The sequence below is a fragment of the Talpa europaea genome (assembly GCF_964194135.1).
Source record: "Talpa europaea genome assembly, chromosome: 3".
Taxonomy (NCBI): Eukaryota; Metazoa; Chordata; class Mammalia; order Eulipotyphla; family Talpidae; genus Talpa; species Talpa europaea.
Window position 1 is genome coordinate 119,602,706 of NC_140069.1, and position 22,153 is coordinate 119,624,858.

At 40.4% G+C, this 22,153-nt stretch overlaps 1 protein-coding gene across 1 annotated transcript in view; it reads right to left on the reverse strand.

Moving 5' to 3' along the window:
• Positions 1-5,381: 5,381 nt before the first annotated feature.
• LAMB4 (laminin subunit beta 4) overlaps positions 5,382-22,153 on the reverse strand; it is a gene marked incomplete at both ends in the record, with an annotated part of 86,776 nt that continues 70,004 nt past the window's right edge. Inside the window, 7 exons of the mRNA XM_084230617.1 lie at positions 5,382-5,521; positions 10,438-10,591; positions 12,700-12,873; positions 13,859-13,997; positions 16,316-16,523; positions 18,196-18,340; positions 21,825-21,986. Coding sequence (XP_084086743.1) covers positions 5,382-5,521; positions 10,438-10,591; positions 12,700-12,873; positions 13,859-13,997; positions 16,316-16,523; positions 18,196-18,340; positions 21,825-21,986 — 1,122 coding nt within the window. The remainder of the gene's footprint in view (positions 5,522-10,437; positions 10,592-12,699; positions 12,874-13,858; positions 13,998-16,315; positions 16,524-18,195; positions 18,341-21,824; positions 21,987-22,153) is intronic.

Consider the following 22,153-nt stretch of genomic DNA (forward strand, 5'->3'; position numbering starts at 1 on the left):
ATATTTTAATTCTTGGAATCAAGTTGGGAGAGAGCTCTCAGACAGTATACTTCATCTCTTACTCGGTGACCAGAAGGTTAAGTGCAGCCTGCTACCTCTTCCCTCGCCTTGTTCGTCTTCAAGGAAAACTATGGTTGCATGTAGAACTATGTCTGGTATTGCTATGACTCAGACCCTTGACTTAAAAAAAAAAATCACAACTTACACAAATATGAGACATTTCAACCTGTTTAGAAACCCTGCATGTTCTGATTAACATGTCTAATATCAATTGTGGTAAGCTGCTGCTATGTAACCAAAAGGTTGCTCGTTTGGCAGGCTGAATCAGAAGCAGTTGGTGTGGCAGAAGCTGCCTAGACTGTCTGCCCAGTACTAGTGAGTAAAGCTGGAGATTATCTGTAGTTTGAGTTATTCCAGAAGAGAAAAGCTAGGGGCCGATTGATGAGCGGTTGTTAAGGCAGAAGTGTAGGGGCAGGACTGGGCACAGTGCAGGTTTTCTGATCCCATGCAGACCGGGTAAAGGAGGAGTCAGAGTCCTTAGTGGGTTTTTGCAGGTCTTTTATTGGGGTTCACCAGGCATATGGCAGGCAGGGGTGCTGGCTGGGAGGCTGGGAGGCCTGCCAGCCTTATTGCCAGCCTTCTCTTCTGGCAGGCCTCCCAGCCCCCAGCAAGTCTTCACTCTATCTGGGCTCTCTGGGGTTCGTTCTGCTGCTTCTCGGCTTCTCTTTCAGCTTCTACTTCTGCTTCTGCTGCTGCTGCTTCTGCTGCTGGCATCCCCGTGACGCCGCCCTTAAAAGCCCAGTCTTAACTCAGCTGAATCCCATCTACCTATGCCCACACCCTATTCCAGGTGCCCGCCATCAGGCATGCATTCAGGACAAGGATCCATCATCTATCCTGATGGCGAAAGGGCAGAAAAGCCTGACATTTTCTTTACCCTACACAGAAGTTTTGCTTAGGCGGCTTTATGCTGAAGAGGGGAAACAGTTCCTTCTTTTCTCTTACATGGGGAGAGAAGAAACAGAGAGCTGAGGGCAGAAAACAAAAGAACAGGACTGTTTTGTGGTAAATTGTAAGCAGGCAGCCCCATTGCTAAAAGCCTTCAAGCTTATAATGGGAAAAGCCTGTGAGAACTTTGGCCACCAAAGTTAAATTCTTCACTGCTCTGAGGCACAAGAATCAGATTTGAGAAGAATACTTTGGTTAGAAATATAAAGTGAATGAGAAGAAGTTCTATTCAAGCTAGGGGTGGGTAGGATGGGTTGAGGGCTGAAGGGAGCAGGAGGAACAGGAGTTGGGTGGGGGGAGAGGGTGCTGTGCACAGGAGGGTTTGATTAAACAAACCTGTTTAATGGTTAAGGATTACAGTGAAACCTGCAAATTAGAGTTGCATTTATATAGAGTGTGTAAATCTTAAGCAACTATCAATATATATTAATCTTTACATAAGCACGTAAGTATACAAATGGTTCCAATGTGTCCTTGGCTACTTCATACTTAGCTACTACTGAATGTGGCCACTTTTTCTTAGACAAAGCCTTAATGTTCGGAAAGGAAAGGTTGGTTCTCCTGGACTGTGGCTCCCTGGGCTCTGCTGGGGAATGTAGCCGTGGCCTATGTGTGAGGCATGATCTTTGTGTGGAAGTGACTCTCCCACATGTCTGGCCAGATGATTCGGAAAATATCAACAGACAGACATGGCAGAGGAAAAGGAAGAGTGATCACACACAAAGAGACTATTTCTTATGAGAGGAAAGAGTGGAGGGTTGTGTGAGCCTGGTTTGTGGGAGGAGTTGACAGAGCAAAGGCATTTCAACAGCTGCTAAGCAAGCGGCTAGTTATGGAGAGAGGGCAAAGTAGGAAAAAGGACGTGTGTTAGGCATGGACTCTTTCAATTTGACATTTACCTTTATATACTGAAGTACAGAATTGAATTATTCTCAATTTCATCTTTAGAGGCTGAAATGTGGCAAGTTGATTTTCATCACAGTACAGTTGAAAAAGTTTTAATTCACTGATGGCCTCAGGATTGCCTCCCTTGCAACAAATTGGAGTTAATTTATGCAACTAATTTGTAAGTAAACAAATATTTAGAGTGTTCTGCACTGAGCCAGGTTCTAGAAAGGCCATGCAAATGACATGCTCTGCGTCCTTATGTAAGTTATCAGGTTGGGCAGGTATGATGCTCTCAGCCAACTGACACAACACAGAAGTCAGAACAACCTTTGAAAAAAAATTTTAAACCACTTCATTGAGGTAATGTTGATTTACGACAGTTTATTTTGGGGTACAGGTTCACACCTCTCCAGATGTATGTTACCACCCCACATCCACCAAGTTACCCACAGAGAAGGGGCTTTGAGCGAGTATAGTGGGCGGTGGGGTTTTCCTTAAGAAAAGGTTAAATTTGGAGAAATAGTAGTTGGGATTCCCAAGAAGGCAAGACAGCGGGAGGAACGGCACAGAAGGGAAATGCAGATGTGAGACAATGTGACAGTAATGCCTCCGGAAGGATTTCCATCCTTCCATAACACCTCTCTCTTCTCAAAGCCCTGTCACATGAATTGGCTCAGGGCCCGAGTCTTGGCCAGGTGTGTTTATTGGCATTTTACAGCTGAAGGAAATGAGGACCAAGATTCAGAGAGGCTTTGAATTGCCTAAGGTCATGTAGGGGCCAAGCCAAAATTGTACTTATCACCTGACTCTTGGCCCACTGTTGGGGGGGTAACTGTTGGTAGGAAGCAAGGAGACTGCAAGGTTTGGATCCCCTTAGTGCCCCAAAGACACTAATGAGAATGTTGGTTAGCTGCTTTAACAGATCAGACTAGGAGAGGTTTGTTTTTCTGTCACCTACAAATTAAAGCAGGCAGGCTGTTCAGGGTAGTGGACACAACTAAGTCTCCCATCATGGAGCTATTCCAGATAGACTTGCCTCTCTCTCCCCTGTGCCCCAGGAGGCCAAACTGCTGTGGCATCGACAAGAGATGGAACTGGGGGGTGGGGGAGGGAGAGAAGCCTCAGGATGCTTATCCCCCAAATCCCCTGCCGGAGTGTCACAGCTGGCCGCCCCGACCCTAGCTCATGCCTCCTGTAAAGTAACCTCCCGCATAGCATGTCTCCAGTTTGCGGTTGTCACCTCTTTCCTCACCCCTGGCCAAAGGTGGGAATGACTCCCTGCATGACACTGGCTCTGGGAGATAGTCCCATCCTGCATGGCTTTCCTCCATCCTGCCCACAGCTTCATGAGTAGTTCCCAGCTCACAACCTGTCTCCTGCGGAGACCCTAACAAGTGCGGTCAACCAGGGACCTAGGTTTCTGCTGCCTGGATTCACAAACATTATGTACTTCTACATGAATATGGCTGATTCAGATATTCCAGCCGAACTGAAAGGAGTCTAAACAAAGGAAGCTGTGCTAGTCTGACTGCCCCTCTGAACAATCACAGCAAAGCAGTTTTAATTGCCACAATCTGGTTTCTGAGGCCTACAGGTTAGAAGCTCCCCACGGGTCTCACTGAGCTCAGCATTTGGTGGGCTGTGTTCTTTCCTGGGGTCAGTAGATGAGAACACCTTTCTGTTTTTCCAGTTTCTAGGAAACTGTTTTCCAGTTTCAATTACCTTGTTTGCTTCATGGCCTCCTCCTCCAGCTTCAAAGCCAACCGCATCCTTGGTCGGACACCTTTCTGGAGGTCTCTACTGCAGCCTTCTACTCTTAAAGGCCAATAGGGTTAATTGAACTCACCTGAATAACCCAGGGGACTCACTCCTACTCAGGCCAGCTGATTAGTACTGATATTCCATCTGTGATCTTACTGTCCCTCTGCCATGTAGAACAATTTCATGGTTAGGAGATTTGGATGGGTTGGGGGGGAGGGTATCATTCTGCACACCACACAGGGAAAACAACTTCCTTTTAAGGTTGTGCCCCAGAAGCTATACAACACCATCACTGATGTCCTGTTGGCCAGAATTTAGTCACATGGTCACAGTGAACTGCAAAGGAGGTTGAGAAATATAGTCCCTCTAAGCAACTACGTGCCCGCTTAAAATTGGAATTCAATTACCAAAAGAAAGATTGGGAGCATGGACATTGGGTAGAAATTTCTAGCCTGTGCCCCTTCAGTTTCACTGTTCTTGCCAGAATCTGTTTCCAGTTTTTCTTTTTTTCTGCCACCTTTGTGCTTTTGGCTAACTGCATTCATTAACAGCCCTGAACTGGCCTTTACCTGGGACTGATTTCTAGTTTAGAAAAGATCTAGAATTGTCTCCTTAATGGACCACAGCTGCTACCTTGTAGTGACCTTGTAGTCACTTGTTTCCTGATGAATGGCTCCAGCTATCATTCCTCTTGCCTACATCATTGTTGATGTATATTTTTCTGATTTTAAAATAAAGGCAAAATTCCTTTAAGACAATCCCTGAAAGAAAAACGTTCATAAACAGAAACAATGTGCTCTATTGTATATCTTACAAGCAAAAAAGTTAATGTGAAATCACATCCATTTTGAAATGAGACAATCTGATATTTGATACAAAAAAATAACAACTCAGTTGCTAGCCTTTTAAGAATAGATTTTGTAGCAGGTAGCATGTTGCCTGCAGATAAATTATAAAAAAACCGTTCAATATTTATCTTTCTGAATATGTTTGGTAAAAACAGAATCCTTTGGTAGACAGGATATGCAGGAAAGTGGATGTAACAGGAAGCTACACTTTGAATTGTATACCTTTTATTAACAATATAAAAGTTTACAAATAAAGAAAATCCCAATAATAATAAAATATGGAACAATTCTAGTACATGTCATTTATATTCTTCCCTTGCTTGAGATACGCATTGATTTTAATTTGTGTGTTTTTTTTTTTTTTTGTGGTAAGAACATTTTAAAAATGATCCCAACACATTTTTGAGTGTTTGGAACAGTGTTGCTGACTGTTCAGTTCTTTGCTGTACAGATCTCTAGAACTTCTTGCTTAACTGAAACTTTATGCTTGTTGATTATAACTGCATTTCCCTCTCCCTCACCCCCAGCATCTGGCAATTTATTTAACCCTTAGGTTCAATTGAGATGAAGAGTATGAAACAGAATACATATTTAGTTTTGCACTTGTCATAAGCAACTAATTACTTTTAAGTTACGAAAGGGAACGGATGACAGGAGGAAATATCTCTGAAACTGGACACCATCTCTTCACTCCCCTTCCTATTCCATATGACACCCATCTCCTTGAACCGATTCCCTGCCCAGCACCACTACAGAAGGAGAGGCCGGGGGAGGGGAGGCAGAAGGGCTGAACGCCTGTGTCTCAGGATCCAGCTGCTCAGATTTGCTCATCTGAAGCCAGAAAGGAAGATGCAGGCATTTGTTCTTTAACTCCGCCTAAGTATAGCAGGTGGAATATTTAATTTCTTGTTCAACAATTTCATTTTTAATGGCAATGACTTGATCTTCCAGCTGTTTTAGTTGATCAGCCTTTTCTTGTTTACTTAAATTCAAATCTTGAATCTTCTTTTCTAAATCTAAAAGAAAATGAAGTGACATCATTTCATTTGATAGATTCCTCCTGGAGTCCCATATTATACCAAACATGGGGATTTATGCATCTTGAAGATTTAGTTTTGTGTGTTGCTTCAGTGGATAATACATTTATTTTCACCAGACTTCTCAAGATTTTCACATAAATCAGAGCAGAGAGATTGATATTTTGGTCTGAAAAGTTTTATCTCTAAAGGCATTTATCAGTGTGAGACTACAGCTAGTTATAATTCATTAGAAATGAAAAGAGAGATGATAGGCTGTGATTGGATTTGGCCAAGTGCTATATTTTCAGAAGTTTGTTCTTGCTATTTTAACCTCACTTTTTTACATGTTCTTCACTTTAGGGATTTCCAATCTTTTAGTAAAAAGAACTGACATTTTAATTTCTTCTTTCTCCTCTGCTGATAATAAAGTCTCTGAATGGTAAAAGCAAAATGACAATCTTTCCTGGCTTCACTTTTATGCATCCATCCATCTACCCACTCACACATTCATTTATTCATCTCATTCAGCCAGTACCTGGGGATGATAGCAAACCCTAACAGGGAGCCCGCAGAGTTGAGGTGAAGGTGGTATAGAGAATTACAGTGAACAGTGTGAGGTGGCGTTTAGAAAAGAAACTAACCTTATCTTGAAGGAGAATTTCTAAAAGAAGATAGGTAAATGTCCCACTTTATTTGGTCAGATTGGGCCTGGACACAGACTTAGCTTGTAGTAAATTGTTAAACTGGCATGTAGCACAGGTTTAAAGGAAGGAAACAGATTGCTGAAGAAATCTGACACTGTCCTATGAATAAATGTTGAATTCACTGGTGATGTTTCATAGAGAGGAAAGATTCGTGGCACGAGCCCGAGTTTTTTTCAAGTATTTTGAGGGCCAGCTCAGGAAAGTAGAGTAAATGTGTTTTCTGCGATCTTAGGGACATAGAACAAAAACCAGCAGGTGAAAGCTTCAGGAAGGAAGATTTTGTCTGAATAGAAAGAACTTTCTAGTCACCATACCTGCTCAAAGACTAAAGAATTGCTAGGAAAGTGGTAAGCATTCTGTCTCCAGAAACTTTCAAATGTATGTTATTTGGGATTGAAAAGGGGATTCAGCCTTGGACGTATATTTATATGAAAAGAAGCCCTGTGTTTCTACCAGGTAAGATACCAAGATCAGGCTGGTGACTCGCCACACCAGGGCCTGCTGTGTCCTGGAGGGCTGGCTTCCAGGGGGGACATCGCCTGGCTCCTTGACCTCTGGCTTTCATTCACACGTGCCCACCGGACAGTTCTGAGAAGTGCTGGCAGGCGGGAGAGCCACAAGACTCTGTCCTGCTCAGCAGCAGGGTTCTGGCAGCTCTTCCATCTCTCCACTCCAGCCCCTGCAGGGTGGCCCCCTCCCCTCCCTCTAGCTCACATGGTGCCAAGGCACAGCATTCTCAGGCCCTGCTCCGCGCCTCCTTCAGGCCCAGGGATTGCAACAGCTTCTTGCTACTGCTGACATCCAGGACCTGCACACCCTTAGTTGATTCTCTTAATTCTTTTTTTTTTTAAGATTTATTTATTTATTTACTTTATTTATACAAGAGCTGGGGTAAAGGTCAGAGGCGCAGGAGGGTGAGAGGATTCACCAGAGACAGAGCAGGGAACAGAACAGGCAGACAGACCAAAAGCACTGCTGAGGGGAGCAGCAGGCGCAATAGGAGAGGTCTGACACGCCATGTGGGAATCTCCCTGCCTGGCTGGGAATCGAACCCGCACTGCAGAGGCTGCAGACAGCTTCAAAGCACTGTGCTCAACCCACTGCGCCACTGGAGAGGCCTGATTCTCTTAATTCTTGTGCAGTCTTTGTCTTTCCTCCCATCAAGAAGTATATTTGCCATCTCCCTTAACAGCTGGTCTGGCTTTTTGAGGTATTTTGACCAATAACAAGTGAAAGAAATGATGTTGCCGGGCTTCAAGAGCCTGGTGGCTTTTGGTCATGGAACCCCCATGCTGTAAAGCTACCAGGAGTGAAGGACACAAGAGAGAGGTCAGCACCTCAACCAATCCTGGCCTCCCACTCCTGCCAGCTGCTCCACCAGCTGAACACCGCTGCTTGAGCAATCCTGGCAGATCTGCAGAACCACCCCCCAGACAACCCATCGGCAAATAATACATGGTCGCTGTTGTAAGCCCTCAGCTTTTGGGGCTGTTTTCTTATGCAATGTAGAGATAATTGGGACAACTCCACTTGCAATGACATGATTCAGAATTACATCTCAGTATGCTTTCTTTGTCTTGCTGGGACCCTGCCTGCCCCAAAGCACTACGCAGGGAAAGGGACCTATTCTCCTCCCTCTCCTGATCCTGCCAAGGGAAGTAAGGGCTCCTTCCCAAGGCCCCAGGGACATTCTTCTTAATAGATGGGATGGAAGAGTCCTTGTGAGTCAGCCCCTTCCCAAAGGGGGGAAAATGACCAAGTCAATGTCTTACTTTCCTTTCTTGTTGAGTCATGAAAAGTCTGACAGGGAGAAAAAAAAGACAGGAATGCATTTATTTCAGACTTCACCGAGTAGCTCCCCAACTGAAACTTCTCTTCCAGGCAAATTTCAAGAACTATGCAAGTTCCACTCTGTGGGGACAGTCAATTTGGACTGTGACATGAAACACACAGCAGAACATATTCTCCCCCATGTTTCTGCTTGTATGTAAGGGCCAGGTTCTGGGAATAATAGAAACTGATTTTCACGGAAATACTTACGGCGTGTAAGGTAAACACTAATCTGTTTTTCTGATTTTCTTCTCCAAATATTTCCTTTAAAGAACTACTAAAAAAGTACTGAAAAGGGAGAAAATTACCCACAAGCCCACTATTTTTAAACATTTTTGTAAAATGTAAAAAGCAGTGTTTTCCTCTTCACCCCCGCCCTCCCCAGAGGAAACTAATGATAACTAATGTTTGGTATGTATTTCTCCTGACTTTGGCCCACACAAATGTTGCATTTAAAAAAAAATTTTTTATGTCAGTGGGGAAATAAATGGTTATGAGGTCAAAGACATTTTATAACAAAGAAGCATTTACAAGTGAGGAGTTCTGTTTATTTTTATACAATGAGGGTTACTTTATATTCCAAATAAATGTGATTAATTAACAAATTTGGAAAACAAATAAGTATAACTAAGAGTAAAAGTGAACCACTATCACTGGAATTTTTGTGATTTAGAGATAAAATGATTGTCCAGAAAATTCATGAGCCTCAATTGGAAAAAAGATTCTGATTAACCTTCTGATTGTATGTATACTGTTCTGATTGTATATACTTACTACACTTTGCATGCATCTAAAGTCTGTTTTGATCAAAATCCTTGTGCAAGATATGATTTCTTCTGGATTGCTACTTACATATCTATGCCAGATGACCTAGTGCCTAGAATCTAGGTCACATGACTCCAAAAGAGACATCTGCATGAAAGGAGAAAATAAGCAGCACAGATTAGGACAGGTCCCTCAGCCTCAGCCTTATGACACTTTAGGAGAACAGTTGTTTATGGTGGAGGGTATGTCCTATGCATTGTAGGATGTTGTCAACATCCCCAGCCCCCATCCACTAGATGCTAGTTGAACCCCCTAGTTATTACAGGTAGAAATGTCTACAGAAGTTTTTGTCCCAGGGACAGGAGTAAAATCACCTCTGCTTGAAAACCATTTTGTTGGGAAAAGGGCATTTCAAGGTGGCCCAAGGGCATCTCAGTTTTGTGATTAACACAGAGTGGATGTTCCTTAATACCCTCTTAAATGAAACCACAAAGAGGCTTGTTACGTTGCAGATTCCAAAGCATAAGTCCAGTTCCTACTTCTCTCTCAGTGGACTCAGGTGGTTAAGCCATGTCAATGATAAACTGAAGTTGGGAAAAATTCTACCAGAAAAGTGGAATATTCTAATACTAGTGTCAAGTTGGTGGAGTGGGTGAAAGGATAGAACTACCATGTTACCCAGGCGTCTCACTTTGGGTATAAGATTCTAAGGATGTGAAATTACTGTCTCAAATTGATGTCTGAACTCCATGTTCATTGTGGCATTTATTATAGTACACGAGATATGGAAGCAACCTGAGTGTCAACAGATAAACGGCAAAAGAAAATGTGATCACACACACGCACACACACACACATTATTCAGCCATGAAAAAGAAGGAAATCCTACCTTTTGTAACAACAGGGGTGAACCTGGAGGACATTATGCCAAATAAAATAAGCCAGACAGAGAAAGACAAAAACTATGTGGGGGCCTCCCTAGTGGCACAGGGGGTCAAGTCGCAGTACTATGAAGCTATCTGCAGCCACTGCAGCCTGAGTTCGTTCCCCGGCCAGGGAGCTACCTACATGGCACAACAGACCTCTCCTGTCTCACCCACTGCTCCTCTCAGCTGTGTATTTCAGTGGATCCACCTGTCCTGCTCCCCACTCTGTCACTGGTGAATCCTCTCAACTCCCCCCACCTCTGGCCTGTACTCTTGTTCTTGTATTCATAAATAAACAAATCTTTTTAAAAAAACTATATGGATTCACTAATATGTGGAGTGTTTTTTTTTTTTTTTATGTTGCAGTCACATAAACAGAGAGAAGAATGGTATATGTCTAGAGCTGGGAGCGAGAAAAGGGGGGAGATGTTAATCAAAGGATATAAACTTCTACTAATAAGATGAATCAATTCTAGGGCTCTACTGCATAGTTAACAACACTGCACTGTCTACCCAGATGGAACTTAAGCATTCTCACCACAGGAGAAAACCTGTGAGGACATCTGCCAATTAATTTAGTTGTTTTAATCATATCATAATGGATATCCAATCATTACATGTGTACTTTGATTATATACAATTCTATCTGTCAGTTATTCTCAACAAAGCTGGGAACAAGAATAGATACCTGCTATCCTTCTGATCTTGTCCTCGGTATCTCCAGCCAGTTTTTCTGCTGCATCCTTTAGCTGTTTCACTTTCCCTACTGTTTCTTTCGTCAGGCCTGTAGCATGTGTCTTATCTTGCAGAACAGCATAGTGACTTTTCAGCTTAACAAACTCCTGTAACAGAGCAGCATTCCCATCAGCTGAAAATATTTAGAGAGAATGCACACATGCATGATGATCACCTGACACCATTCATGAAAGGCAGGAGGAAGAGGAAACCATCACCCAGCCACCATGCCTGAGTCGACCTGATGTTTCCAATAGGGCTGTGGCTGGCATAGATTTATTTTTTCAGGCTGGAAAAAATATCATTTTCAAAATGCAGATCAAAACCACAATGAGATACCACCTTACACCAGTGAGAATGGCATGTGTTAAAAAAACAGTAAACAAAAAATATTGGTGAAAAAGGAACTCTACTGCACTGCTGGTGGGAATACAAACTGGTCCAACCACTATAGAAAGCTGTGTGGAGATTCCTTAGACTACTAAAAATGGAGTTACCATATGACCCAGCAAATCCACTCCTAGGTATCTACCCAAAGGACACAAAAGCATTAATTCAAAGGGGTACCTGCACCCCTATGTTTACTGCAGGACTATTTACAATAAGATATGGACACAACCCAAATGCCCAAAAATAGATGACTGGATCAAGAAGATGTGTATATAGACACAATGGAGTACTACAATGGAATACTACTCAGCAATCAAAAAAGATGAACTCATGCCATTCACAGCAACACAGATGGAGTTGGAAGGGACGATGCTCAGTCAAAGAAGCCAGAAATTAAAAGAAAAACATCAGATGGTTTCACTAATAGGAGGAATGTAGGGGAAATAAACAAGGGGTAGGAAAAAATAATTATAATAAATTAAAACAAGACATTCTGCAGGGAAAGGGGAGGGAGAGAGATCAAAACGGGAGGGAAGAGCACAAGTGACTATGGTGATGGTGCATGAGTGAATTGGTGGTGGGAATTATATGGGGACTACACCTGGGAGGAGAAAGCATACATTGTACAGAAAGGAAAAATGATATAAAATATATATTGAAAAAAAGTGAAAGGAAAAAATAAAGTCTCGTTTTCAGTTAATTAAAAACAAAACTTCTTTGTTACAAAGTATCAATTATCCTTGCATGTTAAGGTAGTTATTTAGGGTTGGGTAGTTTCTTAGTTATTCAGGACAAACAACTGTCCTCCTGATATTAAAGGGAGAGATACAGAAGACAGAACTGAACTATCCTGTCCTTGACATAACTTTGCTTCCTTTGGGTGAGACAGTTTTATGTAAAAGATGAAGGAACAGTGAGGACTTAGAAGCAGCAAGGACACATTATCTGGTTGGCAAACAGTAAGAGAGAAATGCAGTAGGAAGGGAGACTGGAGAGAGAAAGAAAAGTATAACTGTGAGTATGAGTATCTCTCTTGGAATTAGAATGGGAATCTTTGGGGTCAGCCTATGTGGTTGACAACCTAGAAGGTTAAGTGGGTGAATAAACACCAGAGCTAGGAATGGAAGCGGGCGAAGGTGGGCAGGAAGCACCTTTCTCGACCTCTGTTCCATAGAAAATGTTCCCAGCTCCCAAGTCAGTGGAAATTTTAGCCAGCACATTAGGAATTACATACAAGCGAGTAGACCAATTATGAAAAAGTGTTAAGCACTTTTAACATTTTGCATTTGTTTAAACTATTATCTTAATGCGACCAACTAATGATTTCCTGCTAAGAAAAGGAGTTGATAGGTTCTTTCAGCAACATAAATTAAAGGACCACTTTCCACAACTGTTTAATTAACTTGCTCTGATTTTTGTGACTTGATCTATTTTCTTTGACAAGTAACTTTCATGTCTTCTTTTTGTAGGTTATGTTGAATGAATTAGAGTAAAGGGCAAATACATATAACATAGACCAATGACATAAATTGTGGAAGTTTGGACGTTCAGGAAAATCTAACCAGAGTCCCACTGAGAATATTAGCATGGGTTGATGGGGGGTGCATGCTTCACCATGGTTTGGCCAGCAGACTTCTATCTTTCCCACAGACAGCCTGACCTGGAGAGGAGCCGTCATGCCCACTGGGATCCCAACAATAAACTCCACTGAGCGTGAACCAGCACTGAAGGAGATGATGATCAAGGCACAAAAATCTGGACTTCTTTAGGATAATCTAAAGGAGCATTATTTGTCTGCTCTGGTGGCCACAGTAGGACTAACAACCTGCTCCAGGCCCCCAAGCTGACGCTGGGCCGATTCAGCCTGAGCTTTTGCGTTGATGGCTTTGTCTCGATTCCTTTGCAATTTCGATCTTAGCTGGGAAAGTCCATCCTCCAGTTCTGATGGTTGCTTTGCTAAGTCCAGTTGATTCTTAGTCTCCTTGGTTTGATTTTCAACCTGTCATTGATTGAAAGACCAGAGAGGAGAAAGTCTCTTTATATAATAAGAAACAAACATTTCAATAAAGCTTTGTTATTCTGGATACAAAACAGTGAGTGAGTGAGTGCATCTGGCCTAAGAGCTATATTTTGCCAACCTCTGTTCTAGAATGTATGTCTAGAAGGGGAAAACCTGGAGGAGGCCTTTGTTGTTTTTTGCTATCGTATATACAAACCTCTTCATATCTAACCCTTTTATTTCCTGGTGTACTACTTTTTGTTATCTTGCTTTCGGCTTTTCTTTTTAAAATGCATGCATTTACACACACACATACACACACACACATTCTATAATTGCAGAACACAGACCAAGTAACTTGCAGTCTCTTGGGAAGGGATGAGCTACAGGACAGAGCTTTGGAGGAAGACACTTCATACATCCTCCAAATTGGTCCTGACCTGTCCTATAATTACCTGGCTCCTTTCTCCTGAGCCCACAGGCCCTTATTCCTGCCAAACTCTGACTGGAACACTTTCTTTTGGGGAAAGCATTCTTTTGAGGATATTCTAATGAGATTTCATGCAAATTTAGTTACAAATATCTTGCAATGATGACTTTATTTTTTTCATTTGTGAGCTTCAAAAAATCTATTAATGGCCCTGGTATCATAAAAGATAAACTCTGGCCTCAAATTGACCATTAATTAGCTGTGTGGCAATAGGCCACAACTCATTTAACCTCCCTGAGTCTTTACTTCTTCATTTATAAACTAGCAATGGTAGCAGTTTTCCATCCCAGGATTCATCAACAATGAAATGAAATGATGTTGGGAGAGCTCTGTAGAACATGAATTAAATGCTCACTGCAGCCATCATCTTATTTTTATCCTTGTAGCAATCCTCTCAGGCAGGTAAGGCAAGCATGACACTGGCATACATAAATTCGGATGGTTTCCACACTCAAATCCTATTTAAGGTTAGTTTCAAAAAAGATAAAGAAATACCTGCAGAACATTCATTTTAATTTTTGTTATCTTGGCAGTCAGCTTTGTGATGGTAGAATTTGCCCGTCCTTGAGTGATCTGAACTTGTTGCAACTTTTTCAACATCTTGTCAAGATTTGGTAGAACATTTGCTGCTTTTCTAAGGTAAGATATTAACATATCAGATTAGATAAAGACAAATTATTCATTTATTTCACCTTGAGAGGTCACTCAGCCCAACCAAAAACTTCACCAAATAACTTATAAAGGAAATTGAATTGCTTCTAAGCAAGGTCGAGTGCTGAAGTCTTCAGTTTGAGAAACAGGTATATGCACGTGCTCTCCCAACACACATCTGGTAGGTAAAGATTTGGTCAGATATGGAAATCAAAGCTACAGGTCTTGCTTCTTCTTAATTTGTCTTGGACAGAGATTTGGCAGATATAACTACCAGTCTTTGAACAACAACAACAACAAAAACTAACCTCTGTCCATTCCAGTTGCCTAACTTTAAAACTTAAGTAACACTCTCTTAACCCTTATTGGAGGAGGGGTCAGAGATGAAGAGGTTCCCCAGAGAGCAAAGAGAGACTAAGACGGTGAGAATATTCTCTCACCCTGCTTTTTCAGACAGTGTTTATTCAGGTTTATTTAAGCCTCACTGACATTCCAGTCACTCAGGGGCCCAGTCAGAGGTTAAAATCACAAGCATTCCAAGTGATATGGTCAATTTTACAGAAATGAGCTCACCTCAAGTCAACATTTACCAAATATTTAGATCTATGGGCTTAAAACTATCTTTGGAAGAATGTGTCAAGTAAATGAAATATCAGACACATTTGTAGGCATAAAATTAGAAATGCTTGTGCCTAGAACAATAGCTCACTTTCAATACATCCCAGTCCGCATCGAGTCATCCAGCCCATATTCATTCCCCCCTCTTTCAATTTTTAAAAAGCCATTTTAGGTTCACAGCAAAATTAAGAGGAAGATAGAGAATTATCCCCAGCCCCATGGTACATACCCTCCTCCACTCCCTCACCCCGTCATCAGCATCACCCACCAGAGCAGCTCACTGGTTACCTCTGATGAACCCACACTGACACATCATAATCCCCCAAAGTCTACAGTGTATATTATGGCTCACTCTTGCTATTGCAGGTCTGACAAATGTGTGACGACATGTATCCATCATTATGGTACCGTATAGAATATTCTCACCATCTTAAAATTCCTCTAAGCTTGGCCTAGTCATCCCTCCCCTCGACCTCTGGAAACCACTGCTCTTTTTTACTTTCTCCTTACTTTTGTCTGTTCCAGAATTTCCTATAGTTGGGATCATACAGTATATGGCATTCTCTATATGTTCCTTTCCTGGAGTTGCAGTGAGGGTCTGGGAGACTTCCCTCCTCACATCACCTCCCCTCTATCAGATCTTTTTACTGTATTCTTTCCTTTAGATTTTTTGATATACTACTCATGACAGCAAATTTAGAAAGCACAAAAATAAAAGAGAAAAATATAAGGTAGGGGAAAGTTACCAATAATCACATAATTTAAGATATTGATATATTCTAGCAATTTCATCCTAAAAATATTTTTCATGATTGAGATCCTCCATGTAAAATCTTGTTTTAGAAACATTAACATTACATTGTTAAGAATCTCTGCATGTTATTAAAATTCTTCATCAACATTTTTAATAGCTATGATTATACTGCAGTTAATTTAATGTTAAATGTCAAAACTGAAAGGGGCTGGGCTTTCAGTTGAGTAAGTGAATGAAGAAACAGTGAGGATAGCTTGGGTCTCAACTCTTATCCATCCAAAATAGTGATGGATTTTGATGATGTCACCACCATCCAGTGGATCCCATGACCTTGACCCACAATACCCTGAGGTCTTAAAAACATCATTCTGGTATTTCCTTTTATCTTGACAAAGTCATCAAGGATAAAAGGAAGCAAGGGGTAACTCTGTGAACCATATATTATTACACTCTTGCATTATTCCTGAGATACTAGTGTTCATTTCTCCTATTCCTCCTCATCATATCTTTTTGTGTAGTCTTTTTTGTTAATTTAGATTTTTAGTTCTGCTTATTATGGTACATTTAGAAATTACTAAAAACAGTACAAAGGAAAAATATCAATATCTCCACTACTTATCAAGACATTGGCATATGAGTTAGTTTATGGCATTTGTTGGTATATATTAGTAAGAAGAGGAAAGAGGCCCCTAGGAAGGCATCTTGAATCTGAGGAAAACTGGGAAACAAGGGTCCCTGCACACTGTCTCCCAATTTCCCAGCTTCTCAGGGCAAGGTCTTCTTCCAAAGACAGATTAGCCCTCAGTTAGGCACTGAACTATTGGAGGGTGATTTCACGTGGACATCATAGCCCCTTCGGCCAATATTTTTCAGATGACCTTCTAGCAGATGGCCTTTTAGAGCAGCAAGACTATTAACACTGTACTTACTCAGTTACTTCTGCCATCATCAAAATCTTTTGGGCTTCACCTGCTGCTTTATTTAGCTTGCTCTCATCTGTCCTGAAGTCCTCACAGAGTTGTGTAAGTTTCCATATTTTGTCAAATTCATGGGTTAGATTTTGTGATGTTATTGGTAGGTGGATGTCCAGTACACGATTTGCAACTTTCTCTATGTCCTCTGGAGGCACATTTTCCTCTTAAATAAGAAAATGGGTCTCAGGTAATTGTGTCTCAATGAAACACATTATCTGGTACGTATGACCACAATAAATTCTAAGTCAAATGCATTTGCATTTGATTATGTGTCCCTAGAATACAGGGATTAGATTACAGATGTCTCATAGATTGTTCTTCATGCTCAATTTCTTTCTTCTCTCTGAAAGAAATATTGCTCACATCATTCTGAACACATGCTGCACAGATGCTTGTTGGAAAAATGGGAAGCCACAGATTGGAATACTCTGGATGTTCTACCAAATATCCTCCCTAGAACTATTAATTATAAAATAAATTCAAAGGGCAATTACAATTGCTAAAGGCCCATCACTAAGACAATGTATTCCTCACTATAGTAAATTTAGACAATTAAATTAACTGACAAATAACAGTTAGACAAATAACATTACAGTAAGTAAGACAACACAATGAATAAGACAATGAGAAAGCACTGGATTTGGACTCAACGAAACTTGAAGCTAAAACTCCATGACATTAAAAAGGTTCACTATGCTTATCTGCATAATGGGTGACTGTACCTAATAGTACCACTTAAAGACCTATTTAGAGAAGGAAATGCAACAAAACAGGGTTAAGAACTGTATGACTATTACAAAGAAACTTTAAAACACATCTATGCCCGGATACTCAGAAAAATAAAATTGTCCTTCTTGATATCTAAAGTGGAAGATGCAGTGTTAGCATTTGGGGAAGTGATACCTACTGAGGCAGGATGCTAAGTCATGGGAGAAGCCAGAGCTGAATTAGACAACAGAGCTGATATTCATGGGTTTTACCATCAAGGAGGGAAAAATAAGTCACCCTATATGAATAACTTACATAAGAACAGAAAGAGCAAACATAAGGTAAAATAAGGTGTTCAGAGGGAGGAGAAAATATTTTTGGAAAAACTTTTACAAAAGCATCACAACTGGGCTTTGGAGGACAGCAGAGATGAAATTTGTGGAGATGTGGGATGAAAGGGTAAGTATAAGGTATTTTAAAATGAAGGAACCACTGAAGCAAGGGCTCAAGGTGAAATACAAAGAGTGCAGGGATCCCTTTTGGTGGGAGAGAAGTGCTGGAAGGAGCCAGATTCATCCAGAAAGGCTGGGCGAGGATCGGGCAGCCCATAAGGGTGAGACTGAGGAATCTGGACTTTGCTCCAGAGGCAGTGGAGCTGCAGACGGATTTTGGCATCCGAGTGACCCGACATAAATACATATCTTTTGGTGATCACTTTTGCTTTAGCTATTTTGAATATAAAGGGAATATTTTTTTTTCTGGATGTTTTTGGGCTCCCTCCACACTTTGCTTTCCACCCTCCCCTGAAACCTCAATTCTACTCTCAAATCTCTTGAGTTTGTTATTAGTTTAGTTTTGATTTGACTCTTATGCTGGATTCATCTGTTCAGAATTTTAATTAAATTCTAAGATTTATCACTAAATTAATCTCAGAGAGATTTTTTTTTTTTTTGGCCACAGAGTTCATATTTGGGGATTGTTGTCATTAAGAAATATTAAATCAAAGGGTACATCACACTTCTGGCTAATGCATGTCATTTTCAATTAATGATGCTTGGAATCAGTTATGATATTTGATTATACATTTAAAAGGGGAGAAAACTAGTTCTGATATTAAAGAAAATTACCTAACAAAAACTTTTTTATTATTTTGATTAAAAGATTCATATTTTCTTCTTGAGATTGACTTTGGTTTTTCATATTCTTCAGTTTCTCCCTTATTTGAAAGGCATTATTTTTGGAGACTTCTGCCAGTTCACTTATATTTTTGACCTAGAATAAGAAAGAAACAACAAGGGATACAGACAATTAGGCACATTCTGCGATATTTAATTACATAGCATAACTAAATAAGACTGTCTCAAAACAGAGGTCTAGATAACTAAACAATAGATTCATTTAAAGGATTCTTAAAAGATGATTATTTGCTTCATTATCATGTATTATAATACCTTGAATTTATCTTTTAAAACATTATGAGTGATCAAAATTATTGTTTGAAAATAATACTGCAAATTTCCAGATACAAATCTATAACATAAATTTCAATGTAACTTTAGCATTCTATTAAACCACCAACTTCCACAGAAATTACTTAGGACTATTTACTTATAGTGGTGGTCATGTTTAATAGGATGAGAACATTTGCTTTTATATGAATTAAAATAGTTACCCTTCTGAACATTCCTCACATTCAAGTGATGTACTTTCTTTGAAACTAAAAAGGAAGCATTCTTCCTTTTAATAAATGGGTTTGAATTGCAAGCAGACAGCAAAGATAAATTCCAAGCACATTGTGCTCCTGGTGCAGGAATGATAGGACTGAAAAGCTTGCAACCTAGAAGAGCAAGTTCTTAATTGCGTGACTTGAGAAAGGCCATGGACTTTTCCTTCGGATTTCGACAAATTAGAGAAAGAAAAAAAACTGCAAACAGGACAATGTCACTCCCATACTAAACAGTATTAAATAAACTAATTGTCACAGACGTAGGGCTAATTAGGAGTAAACATAATTGGGAGGGGATCTTTTATTTCCCCACTAAAGGAAGCTTTTGAATTTGAGGTATATAGATTCTGTGGGGAAGGATTTAACTCTAGTCATTGGCAAATGAAACAAAAGGGAAATATTTACATGATTGAAAACATGTATATTAATTTTGAGAGTTGTTTCATAAGTCTCTAGAACTTTTTAAACTTTAAAATGGGTAGCAGTTGCTAAGATAAGAGACCTGAAAAGTTTTCATTTCAAGGGAAAAAAACTGACTATAGTGATGAACCTTTTATGAATGGATTGTGGTAATCCACAATTTTGCAATATACACACATGACGTACATACATATGTAATCATTACACTGCACACGTAAAATGAACATTGTGGATATTCCATCAAAAAATAAAATGGGAAGTAGGAGTAGTAAGAAATGCATAGCAATAAAATGAGAAATCCAGATATAAACCCTCGGGACAGGAAAGCACCAAAAGACACAAATGAAATCTCAGTGTAGGTTAGTGGAGGCCATATTCGGAGAGCAAGAGATTGCTCAATTACTTCACTCTGAAAACATCCCTCTGTAATCCATCCTCTGTCACAAGTGACTCCTGAAAATTCTCTCACAATCTCTCCTGGCACTCTTCCTCCTCCTAATCGAGAGGAAAATAGCACACCACTTTATCCACATCGCAACCTGCCCTTCATCCCTTACCACTTCTCCATTTATGATCCGATTAAACCAGATTCTGCTAACATGTACTTCAAGGGTCATTTTTTGAAAGTAAGAGCTTAACATATTGCTTATTTAAGTGGTATACATTTTTTCTTGGTGGAGGAAGGGCGATCTAATAGTTTAAAATGACATTAAAGAATTAAGAATTGTGTTAACTACTGGGATGGAAGATCAGGATTTGCATTTGTTATATTCGCTGTTGTAGGACCAACAGTTAGATAAATGTCTGGCACACCGTGGGTACTCAATGAATTTTTGTTAAAGCAGTGAAGAATAATGTATAGGGAAGCAATATAGAATTTAGACTACATAAATAAAAAATTTTCACCATTCTGCATGAATATGAATATTCTCCAGCTTTATTAATCCGAGGTTTACCCCCGAACTGGGATTCCCCTGGAGCAAAATGGAACAAGGACAGAGTGTGGCAGGGGACAGGACCAAGGAGGTGAGGTTCAGGGATCAGACTGTTGCTGTGTGTCTGTGTGTGCATATTGTGTTCTAGCTGTGGTTCTCATGTTCTGCCCAAGTCTGGCCCCCTACCTCACTTACCTCAATTCTGAGACCCAAATTCTTTGCATACATTTTCTCTGCTCAGAAGTTGGTCTCTGATGCTTATAAACAGTAATTTTGACTGATACAATATTTAACTTACAAAAAAAAAAACAATATTTAACTTACATTAGTAAAAAACAAAACAAAAACAAAAACAAAAAACCCAAATGTTTAAAAGCTTTTCCTTCTTCACCAAAGGCCCTATGAATATTGTCAAAAAAGGAACAAACTAGGGCCTCCCTGGTGGCGCAGTGGGTTGAGCCCTGCACTGTGAAGTTGTCTGCAGCATCTGCAGCATGGGTTCGATCCCGGCCAGCAGGCAAGAATCCCACATGGCACAGCAGACCTCTCCTGTCTCGCCTGCTGCTCCCCTCAGCAGTGTATTATTTCATCAGTCTGCCTGTTCTGTTCCCCACTCTGTCTCTGATGAATCCTCTCACCCTCCTGCACATCTGGCCTGTACCCCAGTTCTTGTATAAATAAATAAACCTTTTAAAAAAAAAGAGTTTCATTTAAAAAAAAAAAGGAACAAACTAGGGAGCACATTATCATCTGTTTTCAAGATGGATGTGAGTTATTCAGCAAAAATCCTACAGAAAATGATGTGATTAAACATTATACTCATTTATCAATATGACCAGAGATGTAAATGAAATCATTTAAAATTATTAGAGGGCCTCCCTGGTGGCGCAAGGGTTTAAGACACAACCTGTGAAGCTGTCTGCAGCCTCTGCAGCGCGGGTTCAATCCCAGGCCAGGGGAGGTACCCACATGGCGTGGCAGACCCTTCCTGTCTCCTGCTGCTCTCCTCAGCAGTGTACTTCGGTCAATCTGCCTGCTCTGTTCCCCACTCTGTCTCTGGTGAATCCTCTCACCCCCTACACCTGTATCCTCTCACCCCCCACTGGCCTCTATCCCAGTTCTTGCATACATAAATAAATAAATCTTTTAAAAAAATAATAAAATTATTAGAGATTCTGTGATCAGGTGCTTAAATATTACAACTGCCTTGTCATGTCTATCAACATAGGAAGGAATTCAAGGCATAAAGCTATATTACCATTAAAATATTTTCTAAAATTAAATCCTGACACTAAAAATTATATGCTTAGTAGAATTCCAAATATACCCCAGAATTTATGAAAAATTATTCATTACTTTGAGAGATCTATAGTTTTCAAGGCTAGAAGTCTTCACATTTCTATGTAGTGTTAGCTATAAGTGAAACATGTCCATACAGATATTTTGAGATCTTTCTCTCTTTCCTTCGATGCACACACGACACAATATGTAATGTATAACAGAAAACATATCAGTATCCACATTTACTTCTAAATCTAGATTTATATCCAAATCTATACTTCCATCTTGTATTTTAGGCATAAGAACACCTACTATCTAGAATCTATCCACATGTTACATGGCAATTCTTAAGATTTCCAACAACTTTACAAATAAAACAAGAGAAGATATTTACCTGATTCTTTAACCCTTGAACGTGGCGGTTGAAGTTATGAACCAAGGTTTCTGCTTCTTGGGCTTTCTGGAGGGCATTCCTGGAGAGGGTCAGGGAGCCCTGGCAGCCCCGGCCTCGGCAGGACGGGGTCACGCATGGCATGTCCCCTCCTCCTCCGCACACCTTACAGGAGAAAAGATTTGTCTCAAAAAAGCAACTTGTTGGCAGACTTTTCTCTAATTTATCAGACTCATGAGGCACAGCTCAATGCACCATGCATACGTGCGTCCCAGTGGCTGTTGGTGTTTAGTACACACGGGTGACACATTCTAAGTTTCCAGGTAATTGAA